The 11,270-nt window shown below is 40.0% G+C and overlaps 1 protein-coding gene across 1 annotated transcript in view; it reads left to right on the top strand.

The window, feature by feature from the left end:
- The window catches only part of PSMB7 (proteasome subunit beta 7), a 60,505-nt gene that overhangs the window by 5,013 nt on the left and 44,222 nt on the right, over positions 1-11,270 (top strand). The window contains exon 5 of the mRNA XM_003785294.1: positions 5,781-5,896. Within this exon, the coding sequence (XP_003785342.1) occupies positions 5,781-5,896 (116 nt within the window). The remainder of the gene's footprint in view (positions 1-5,780; positions 5,897-11,270) is intronic.

Here is an 11,270-nt window from a genome sequence, read left to right as displayed (position 1 = left end):
CCTCGGTTTATGGGACTGGCACTCTACCCACTGAGCCACAAGTGCTGCCCAACTGGCTTCTTTTTTTATGACCTGCCTTACCTTTAACAAAGATTTTCCTTTTCCTTTTGTACAGAATGATCATCATGTTACCTGCCCTTAAGGGTTGTTGTGAAAATTAAAGAGGAGCCTGAATAGAAAGTAAACTGTAAAGTGGTGGCTCATAGGCCACTGGCCTATATATTTGGGTCATATGGTGTTTTTAAAAATCAGGATTTCTGGCTTCTTTTGAAAAAATTCAGAAATAAGGTAGATAACATGTGGCCCAAATCTCCTGGAACTGAGTGATGGATGTCACCTAGACATGGGAGCTGTGCTCTGTCATAGTCTCTGCCTGGCTCTCTTTGCTGTTCCCTACATGACCTTTGTCTTACTGAGAATTTGCAGGTCTTTATTTATGGGGCCCCTGGGTTCTCGGTAGTATGTGTGAGTTTTGGTGTAGCCCTGTGTGGCAAGGCCAGTAGTATAGTTCTGTTTTACTGATGTGATCAGGCAGCTTAGGGTTATACTAGCAGGAAGCCTACCCAGTTCCTGCTCTGGCTGTGCTGAGCCCTTGGTCAGTAATTGCCATGTGTTTGTGTACATGATTCTTATCTTAAAGGAGACTTTTTGCTGACCAAATTCTCCAGTACGGTATAGCATGAGCAGAATTTGTTAAAACCTACCTATTGATGAGATTTTACAGACACTGGTGGATTTTAATTTTAAATGTAAAGCTCCCTCTGGTGGTTCATGTGATGCATTACATATATGATATTTCAAGGTTGGTAGCTTTTTTTTTTTTTTAAGCATTTAGCAAAATAATCTAGCAGATGTTTCACTTTATCTCTTTAGAATGTTTTAGGAATTATAAATTCTCTTTTTCAGTGATTTGTCATTTTTAGTTTAGCATATTTTGTGAAAGTTAGATTGTACCAAACAGTTTTGAGAGGAACACAAGTTTAAAGGAGGATAGTTATAGTCCTGTACAGCCTTTGACATTGCTGGTGAGTCACATAAATGAATCGGAGTGGTGTTAGGGAAAAAAGTTTGAGAATTGATCTTAGAGGTTTAGTTTGAGTCTCATCTACAGCACAGACAGCTGTCACTTTGGGTGTTTTACCTCACCTTTCTTAGCCAGTTTCTTTCTCTGTAACATCTCTCTGGGCTCTTTTTTTTTTTTTGAGGAGGAAAGGAATGAAGAAGCAAGGCTGTCACATTGCCCAGGACAGGTCCTGACGCAAAGTTAGATCCCTATGAAATTCAGAGTCTGAAAAAGAGTACAAGATACTCTTCCTGCTATTAGTGTACTTTTTGCCTGAATGACTCATTTCTTCTTATGTGAGTCAGTGAGAAAATAACGTCCAATAGACAATATTTAGGCAGTGTCTTTATCTTGTATGTATGATGGCTAGACGTAGAAGAGTAAGTAATATTTATCCTTTGGGCATGGAGCTTCCTTGTTGAGTTTAATAGAAATTTAGTGAAATACTGTTCTGTATTCTAGAAACTGTTATTTGAATATATAGAGACTCTTTGTTACATTAATTGTGTTTTTTTCCTTATAAAAGTAAACAGTAATAAAAGTAATATGCATTCATTGTAGAAAATTTGGAAAATACTGAGAAGCCCAAGGTACAAAACTTTTGCCATTTACAGACAATCACTATTTTGATTTGGTGTATAAAATTCCACCCTTTTATCTTTTACTTCCCTTCCTCCTGTTTGTGGTAAAAAAAATACGGAAGACAAAAAGAAAAAAGAAAGTGCTATCTGTATTCCTACCATCCATAAACAGTTGGTGCTAATAGAAACAGTTGGTGCTATTATAAACCCTTCAAGATCTTTAAAATAAGTTTAATAATACACATTTAGGAATGAAATCATGCTACATTTTCTCTTACACTATTGGTGATAGTACAAGTTAGTCCAGCCTTTCTCAAGGATAGTTTTGGCAACATGTATCAAAATGTTAAATGTGCATACTTTTGAATTTATTCTAGAACATAGGCTAAGGAATGAATCACTCTAGTACCCAGAGGCTCTATGTTCCAAAGAATTTATAGTAATACCTTAAATACCTTAAAGTGGGCAATATAGTTAATGCTTAAAAAATTGTTTAGATTATAGTATGTCTACAGAATGAGATACTATGATATCATCAAAAAATATGATATTGATCAGTGGTTCTAAAACTTTTATTGGTCACAGATCCCTCTGAAAAATTGAATACAATTGTGGAACCTATTTATAAAGATGGGATAATGGTTGTATAGACCATAGAAACTGAACCAGGCTGTTTTATAATACAGCCTAATCCTTTCACCTAACAGGATATCTTGAATAGTTTTCATGTTAGGGCATTTCATAATGAAAAAAAATTTTTTATAGTGATTACATATTACTTTTATAATATGTAATCACTATAAAAAATTAAGACACTGGAAATGTGTAAAGAAGGAAGTAAATGTCACCTGATGTAATGCCACTTAGGCACATAAAACATAAATTTTTAAGTTTTTTTTTAATTTTTAGGTATGAGTTCATAGTAGTTGTATATATTTATAGGGCATACAAGTTTTTGAGATCTGTTTTCATACCTTTCATAGTATACACGTATCATATTCATACATTTAGAAGACTAGAATGTTATAGTGTGTGTTGTTTTAATTTTTTTTTTGTTAAATCATTAATGCAGTCTTGGGGTACAGTGTGCTGGTTCAATATACAATCTGAAGTATTTTCATCAGACTGGTTAACATAGCCTTCATGTCATTTTCTTAGTTACTGTGTTAAGACATTTATATTCTACATTTAGAAAGATTCACATGTACCCCTGTAAGATGAACCATAGGCGTGGTCCCACCAGTGTGTGTTGTTTTGTAACTATATTCACATAACTGTAAATTATGAGTATTGTTCCTGTTAGTAGAAGAGTTCTCTGAGCTCATAGAAAAGTTTTGAATACTCATTCCCCTCCTGAAATGGGAACAAACTTTTCTCTTTTGAGATAGGATCTTTCTTCGTTGCCCAGATTAGAATACAGTGGTACTGTCATAGTTCACAGCAGCCTCAAACTCTGTGGCCCAAGCAGTCTTCCTGTCTCAGTCTCCTAAATAGCTAGGACTGCAGGCGTTAGCCACCCTGCCCAGCATGAGGTCTCACTATGTTGCTGAGGATGGTTTTGAACTCCTAGCCTCAAGTCTTCCATCTGTCTGGACCTCCCAACGTGCTAGAATTACAGGTGTGAGCCACCATGCCTAGCTAGCAAAAACCTGTGTGTATACTTAAGAGCTGTTGATTGATACCATAATTTTTGTTGCTACCATAATATGTTATTCTGGGGGTGTATTACAGTCTAACCAATTATTAAGGATTAACTATATTACCCAGTTTAGAGTACCTAAGATATTATTCAGTATCCCATCAGTCCTTTGGATATAGAACCTTCGGTTACTTGAATAATTCTTTAGCCTGTATTCTAGGATAGATTCCTTGAAGTGGAATTGCTGGGTCAAAGATACGCCCATTTTACATTTTGATATATATTGGCAAAATTGTCCTTGAGAAAGGTTGGACTAATTTGTACTACCATTGATAATACATGAGAAAACATATCCAGATTTTCAATGATTGTGTTGTATTCTGTTGTGTATCGTAGCTGTATCAGTTTATTAGGCCATTTCTTCCTGTGTCTGTTTCCATTTTTTTAGCATTATGAAAAACAGTGATGTAGTAAACTTCTTTGTGTATTCATTTCTGTGAACTTGTCTAATTATATCTTTATGAGACAATCCTGGAAGTAGAATTTCTCCATTAATTTTTAAGGATTTCAGTAATTTGCTAAGACATCTTAGATTCTTTTAAAGGTATCATATTATATTTTAGCATAGAAGAGAATTAGCTGGGTGTTATTTATTTTATTTAAACAACCTATTTGATGGCAGATGGTGTACTGGGAGAGACACTGGGTGGTGCTGGTGACTGTGGCTCTGTATTCTAGTCTTGACGGGGTGCTCTCAGCTCATGTGACCTTGAATGAGTTTCTTTTCTCTGGGGCTCTGTTCCCTCTTCTGGCTGCTTCTAAAATGCTTTCTTGTTCTTGAATTTTTCACTTACAATCAGAAGATTCTTTCCAAAATAATAGTTTGTTAATCAAGGGACAGGGGAAACAATTAATGGACTTGACTGTTCTGCTTACCTAAAGCACTTTCTGATGTGTAGCCATGGCTCAGTCTAAAATTATGACTTTGGTTCTTGTGTTAATTTATTTGTATCAGTTTATTTATTTATTTATTTTTTGAGACAGAGCCTCAAGCTATCGCCCTGGGTAGAATGCCGTGGCATCATGGTTCACAGCAACCTCCAACTCCTGGGCTCAAGCGAGCTCCAACTCCTGCCTCCCCCTCCCGAGTAGCTGGGACTACAGGCGCCTGCCACAACGCTTTGCTATTTTTTGGTTGCAGCCATCATTGTTGTTTGGCGGGCCTGGGCTGGATTCAAACCCGCCACCTTAGGTGTATGTGGCTGGCGCCTCAGTCACTTGAGCCACAGGCGCCGAGCAGTATCAGTTTATTATTATCATGTGGCAAATTCAGCACAATGTTGGTTTTGTTATTCTTCCAAAAGAGATACAGGCTCACAGCAGAGAACTTTAAATCTGCAGTCCCCACCCCCAGGTCATAGACCAGTAGCTATACTAAAATATAGAGAAAGCAGTCTATAGAAATGGAAAACTAAACCAAGGCAGTAATCCTAGCACTTTGGGAGGATAGATGGGGAGGATTGCTTGAGTTGGAGACCAGCCTGGGCAGTAGGGAGATCCTGTCTTTACAAAATATTAAAAAATTACTTGGATGTGGTGGCACGTGCTTATAATTCTGGCTACTTGGGAGGCTGAGGCAGGAGGACTGCTTGAGCTCAGGACTTCCAGGTTGCAGTGAGCTATGATACTGCACTCCAACCTGGGCCACAGAATAATACCTTGCCTCAAAAACAGAAAGAAGAAAGAAAGGAAGATAGGGTGAGGGAGAGGGAGAGAGGAGGGGAAGAAAGGAAGGAAGGGAGGAAAAAAGGAAAGGAAGAAAGAAATGGAAACCCAATTAGGTAAAACGGTCCAAAGGAATAAATATGTGCACAGTCAGGTGAGTTGGGATAGAGTGGAAAATGTATTCCTTTTAAAGTTCTTGAAGACCTATAGCTTTATCCTGTGGGTGATAGCAATGGTTTTTATAGATTATCAGGTTATTTCATTATTCACTTTCCTAATTAGTGATTATAATTTTGTGGATTTATTTAGAGGAAAAGATGTTTGACAAAAGCGGTTTTCCTGTTGAGACTGTGATGAGGTTAATAATTTGAACAACTGAACAGCTTGAGTTTAGCAATTCCTCATTGTCAACTTTGATGGTAGTTTATCTGTTGATCAGAGAGGTGTGATGGGAGTGGTGCTGATAATCTTTGGAGGAACCCAAAGTTGGCTCTGAGACACTAGGGGAGTACTTAATGTCTCTTGGTTGGTTTTCTCTTTCCTAAAATGGGAATGATAAAGAGAGCTGTGAGACTGAGCTGAGATGAGTTATGTGGAGTGCCTCACACAATTTATAATTCTTATTGGCTGGTAGCAGATGCTTATCTAATATTAGTTCCCTTTCCCCTTTTGTTCCTATCAAAATAATAATTCTTTAATGAAATGTTATAAGAAAGTTACGATGATGTTGTGTAGACTTATTTTTTTTTCTTATGTAAACTCTGATCACCAGGTATCAAGGTTATATTGGTGCAGCCCTAGTTTTAGGGGGAGTGGATGTTACTGGACCTCACCTCTACAGCATCTATCCTCACGGATCAACTGATAAGTTGCCTTATGTCACCATGGGTGAGTGTAATGTTTCCCTGATGTTTCAGAATCTTCTTATTTACAAAAATGGTCTGTTGAAGAGCTGGTTTATTTCCTGTTAGGGGTGGTAGTGCAGTACAGTGCTTTGATTTAGTCAACTGATAATTTACTGAGTTTCTACTATGGACTAGGCCCTGTTCTAGGTCCTTGGTGTATAGCAGTGAACCCAAAATTTAGAGAAAGATTCCTACCTGTGAGGAGTTATGTTTTAGTAGAGGTAGACAGACAATAAAAAGCTATAAAACTATATTTGTAGTATACAGATTTGAGTATTTCTAATCTGAAATACTCCAAAATCTTAGACATTATGGGTTCTGACTTGATGCTCATTAGTGCATTTCTGATTCTGGATTTTTGGATTTGGAATGCTGGACTGAGTACAAAGTCTGAGAAAATCTGAAATTCAAAAACTCAAAATACTTTTGGTCCTAAGCATTTTGCTGTTTTTTTTTATTTTTTATTTTTTTGAGATAGAGTCTCGCTTTGTTGCCTTGGGTGAAGTTGCTCACGGCACCCTCAAGAGTTCCTTTTGCCTCAGCTTCCTGAGTAGCTGGGACTATAGGTGCTCACCACAATGCTTGGCTAATGTTTTTCTATTTTTAGTAGAGATGGGGTTTCTCTCTTGCTCAGGCTGGTCTCAAACTCCTGAGCTCAAGCAATCCACCTACCTCGACCTCTCAGAGTACTAGGATTATAGGTGTGAGCCACTATGCTGGCTGGTCCTAAGTATTTTGCATAAGGGCAGCTCAGTGCCTGTAGCTCAGTGGCTAGGGTGCTGGCCACATACACCAGGGCTGGTGGGTTTGAACTTGGCCCGAGCCTGCCAAACAACAATGACAGCTACAAGAAAATAGCCCAGCATTGTGGCGGGTGCCTATAGTCCCAGTTCCTTGGGAGGCCGAGGCAAAGAGAATCACTTAGGCCCAAAAGTTTGAGGTTGCTGTGAGCTGTGATGCCATGGCACCTACCTAGGGTAACATAGTAAGACTCTGTCTCAAAAAAAAAATAAAGAATTTTGCATAAGGTATCCTCAACCGGTATTAGGATGTGAAACTAGGAGAAAAGAGCAATTCAGGTGATACTGTACCATGGTTACACAGGTATTGCCTTTAGGTCAAAGGTATATGGAAACTCCGTGTTATTTTTTATGTCTGTATGTGAATTTACAGTGATCTCAAAATAAAAAGTTAAAAACATTTGCATATGATAAGGGGACTTGGGAATGGTGAGCAGCAGTGGGTGGAAGGCAGGTTGCAGTATTGAATAGAAAGGTCAGGGTAGATCTTTATAGAGAAGGTGGCATTTGAGTGGAAGAGCTTCCTGGTGATGGAAAGCTAGACTAGGCCTCACCTCAAAACATGCCTGGTACGTGACTTGAGTTTTTTTGTTTTGTTTTTTTAGCTAGAGCAGTGGTTTTCAACCTGTGGGTCGTGACCCCTTTGGGGGTCGAACGACCCTTTCACAGGGGTTGCCTAAACATCTTGCATATCAGATATTTACATTACGATTCATAATAGTAGCAAATTACAGTTATGAAGTAGCAACGAAAGTAATTTTATGGTTGGGGTGGGGTGGTGGGGTCACCACAGCATGAGGAACTGTATTAAAGGGTCACAGCATTAGGAAGGTTGAGAACCACTGAGCTAGAGTGGCAAGGGTCCTGCCTTACCTAGTCACCTGTGAGGGATCGTGGGCATTTGATTCCCATCTGACCTTAATTTCCTCACTTGTGAAATGGTAGCAACAATGCCTACTACACCAGGTTGTTGAAAATAATTTATACACAGCATCTGTTGTTGTGCCTGACCAGTAAATAGTAGTTGCTTTTCTCAGACCAGCCTTTTACATTTGTATTTTAGCTCTAACTGCTAACTAAGAGAATTTTTTTAATGACTTTAAAAAAAAGGTGATAAAATTATATTTTAGAAGAATTGGGATTATCGAGTTCTAATATTTATGTTACGTTTCTGGGTCAAATTTGAAAGGTCCAGCAATTTGAACATGTCACGTGTAGCTGGTATTTTTCCAGCCATCACTTACCTCTTAGATTTTCTGTCTTCGTATCTTGGCTCTACAGTTAGAAAAGCTGCTGTCTTGAGTTAGTTTGGAAATTGCCAGTTTGAGACTTTGTTACTCCATTGTGTTCTTTAACCTCTTAGAAGGTTTTTGTACAACAGATGTTCCCTTTTTGTTGGGGAAAATGATTTATCCCCAGATACCATATGGATGAATCTTTGTAATTATTTTAAAATGAAGATGCTTAGGGTAATTTTAGTATTGTTCTGAATTGCTTTATTCAAATGTATTTGTTACCTCCCTGAACATCTTGTTTTTATTTCTCTCTGATACCTTTAAACAGTGGGAAAGGTAGAACAACTTCTGCAGTCTCTTCTTGTGCTTTGTCCTGGCCAGCAGTGATCTCCTGTCTCTCCAAGTCTATAGTTTGAGTTCAGGGTGATGGTGTCTGCAGGACATTTGTGTTTAAAAACCACTTACTCCACACCTCAACTGGCCTGCGGGCCATATGTGGCCTGCCTAGGACATTTATCCGGCCTGCCAGGTGTTTTTGCAGCTGCTGCCTGTCCTGCTTAGCAGCCGACTCATCCCGGGGCTGGCATCCCGGCCCTCCAACAGTCTGAGGAACAGTGAACTGGCCCCCTGTTTAAAAAGTTTGAGGACCCCTGCTCTACACAGTCTAATTTGTTACCTAGTTTGAAAGACTAGGTTAAGAAGGACGAGATATTGGTAACATCCAATTTTAATGTATGAGTAAATTACTTTGAGGTTTTTTTGTGTGTGTTTTGTCACTGTTAAGAGTTGTTTGTATTTTTTCCAGAAAGTAATTTGATGCACTATGGCTATGTCTGTCCCTTTTCAAAATACCCAACTGAAGTCAGGTTATATACATCATATTCTTCCCTTACTATTAATTTATTTTGTAAAACATCTTTCTATCAGCATATGTAATTCTGCATATACCAAGTTAATTCTGTAATACCAAGTTATATAGAATTGCAGTTTATGGCTTATACCATGACTTAACTGACACATTCTCCTATTTGATGGATATTTTGATTTTCAGATTCTTGCAACATATGTATCTTGGTCTACTTGTATAAATATATCCTTTATTTAGATAAATTCTTGGTAGTGGCATTTCTGAATCTCCTTTGTAAGCAGTGGATGATACAAGGCAAAGGGAAATTTTCTTTTTAAAGGCTAGCAGGTGGCTTACAACATACCTGGGAGGGCATGAACTGGGTTTGGGGCCAAGAATAGTGTCAGAATTCTGCTTCAGAAGAAGGCATTACGAGTGAGTGCAAGAACCTCCATCTCCGCTGCTGGACCTTGCCTGCTTTAGAATTGAGTCTTCCTGTTACTTCTTTCACTCCAGAGAGTTCCTCATAGGGAAGGGTGGGAGCTCCTGATGAGAGAAGCTCAGCCTCCTGCTCTTATACTGGTGGTGTCCCCAGGCATTGGAAGGAAGTACAGCTGCTGGGCAGCCCAGAAAAGCTGCAGCTAGCCAGCCGTCCAGTGCTTTTGATCTTTGGAGAAGCATTGCCAAATGGCCTTCCAAAATGTTGACACTAGTTCATACTCTACCAGAGAATGTGAGGCTGCCTTTCCCTCACAGTCTCCCCAACACAGCATTTTTGCCAGTCTGGTAGGTGCAAGGCAGGAAGAAGTAACACTTGAGCTGAGACCTGAGGAGTAGGCATTAGCAGCCTCCCCACACCCCCACCCCAGGGAAAGACTTCAGGCCCTGTGGTGCAGGGGTCAGTGTAGTGGTCTGGGAACCAAAAGACTAGGGGTTGCTAGAAGGGTGCAGCAGGAGTAGAGGGTGGGGTTGGGGAGAAGGGGTCCACGCAGAAAGCAAAGAAGGGGCAGCTGGAAAAGCAATGGACATTGCAGAGGGTGGGGCAGAGGCAAGGCTGGGGAGGGGCTGAACTGTTTTGATTTTGTCCTGGAGGTTCCCAGCTAGTGTTTCCGTGCTGGGAAGGAGAGGATTAGATTTGCTTCTGAGAAAGAGCAGGCTGACAGCTGTCTGGAGTCTGAGTGTGAGGGGTCTGGGCAGGGAGGGAGCTTGCATCTGTGCCAGAAATGTTGAGGGTGGGGACGGATCTAGTGGTGGCAGACGTTGCCAGTGCTAATACAGAGAGCACTTGGGAGCCAGCTAACCCTAGGCCACATCCTGGGTCTCTGTCACTATTCTCTCACCTTGCTGGCTGTTGGCTACAGTGTTGCTGTAACTCCTCCACCTGGGGCCACCTCCCATGCCACTTGGGCTCTAGGCCTTTTTTCCTGTCTCATTCCTATTTCTCCTCCACTTGCACCCCAGGCCTCTATGGAACAGAGCTCTTTACCCTCCCCTGAACAGACTTGAACAGCCCACTGCTGCCTGCTGCCTTGTTTCAGAATTGCCCTTTCTGCTTGGAGTGTTCTCCCCACCCCAGGGCAGCCTGTAGTCACCCCCACCCCCAGGCCTCCACCCTGGCTGAGGTAGCAAGTCCCTCCCAGGTGTGAAGCAGGATTCTAGGACTTGGCTTTGCCTAACCATTGTTCCTTCTGCCTCTGTAAAATTTTGAGGTCTCAGAGTAGAGTCTGGGTCTGTTTGAATCCTATGTGACTCAGTGAGTATTTGATGGTAACATAATTTTCTGATTCTCTAAATTGTGCCAAAGAATATCTGAAACTTGGTGTTAGTAGAAACTTAAGCTGCCATTCATTGTGAACTAAGTTTACAGTTCCCATGGTGGAGGAAGGTTGGTTTAGATTGTGTTCTGTTTGTGTGGCCCCAGTTTGGCTGTAGGAAAAAGTACAAAGTTTGTATGTGACAAGTTTTTTTTTTTTTTTTTTTGGTTAAAGCTTAGTATTAAGTTTGAAGCTTATGTTAATATATGGAGTGTTTAGTGTCTGCTGGATGCTGTCACATCATTTTCAGTTAGAATTCTATGTAAAGGATGTTATCAATTGCTTTTTCTTACAAGAAATGTGAAGCTTAGGGAGACTTAGCAGCTCACCTAAAATCACTCAGCCTGTAAGTGACAAAGCTGGGATTTGAACCCTTGTCTTCCATCTTAAGCAAGCCCCAGTACAATATTGCTGCTGTAATTTTTATCATCTTATAGATGTTATTTCATTCACTGTTAAGCCTTGCTTCTGAATACTAAAAGTATTTGTACAAATTCCCAAAGGACATTTATTTGTTTTTTAAAGTTCGATCGTTCTCTATGTGTAGATTTTCTGTCTTGCATGTTAAAAACACTATTTACAGGCTCAGCGCCTATGGCTCAAGTGGCTAAGGCGCCAGCCACATACACCTAAGGTGGCGGGTTCAAATCCAGCCCAGACC

Source organism: Otolemur garnettii, unplaced genomic scaffold (genome assembly GCF_000181295.1).
Source record: "Otolemur garnettii isolate 467f Iridium unplaced genomic scaffold, OtoGar3 scaffold00014, whole genome shotgun sequence".
NCBI lineage: Eukaryota > Metazoa > Chordata > Mammalia > Primates > Galagidae > Otolemur > Otolemur garnettii.
Note: the sequence above shows the minus strand (reverse complement) of the source record. Positions and strands in the feature narration are given on the sequence as shown.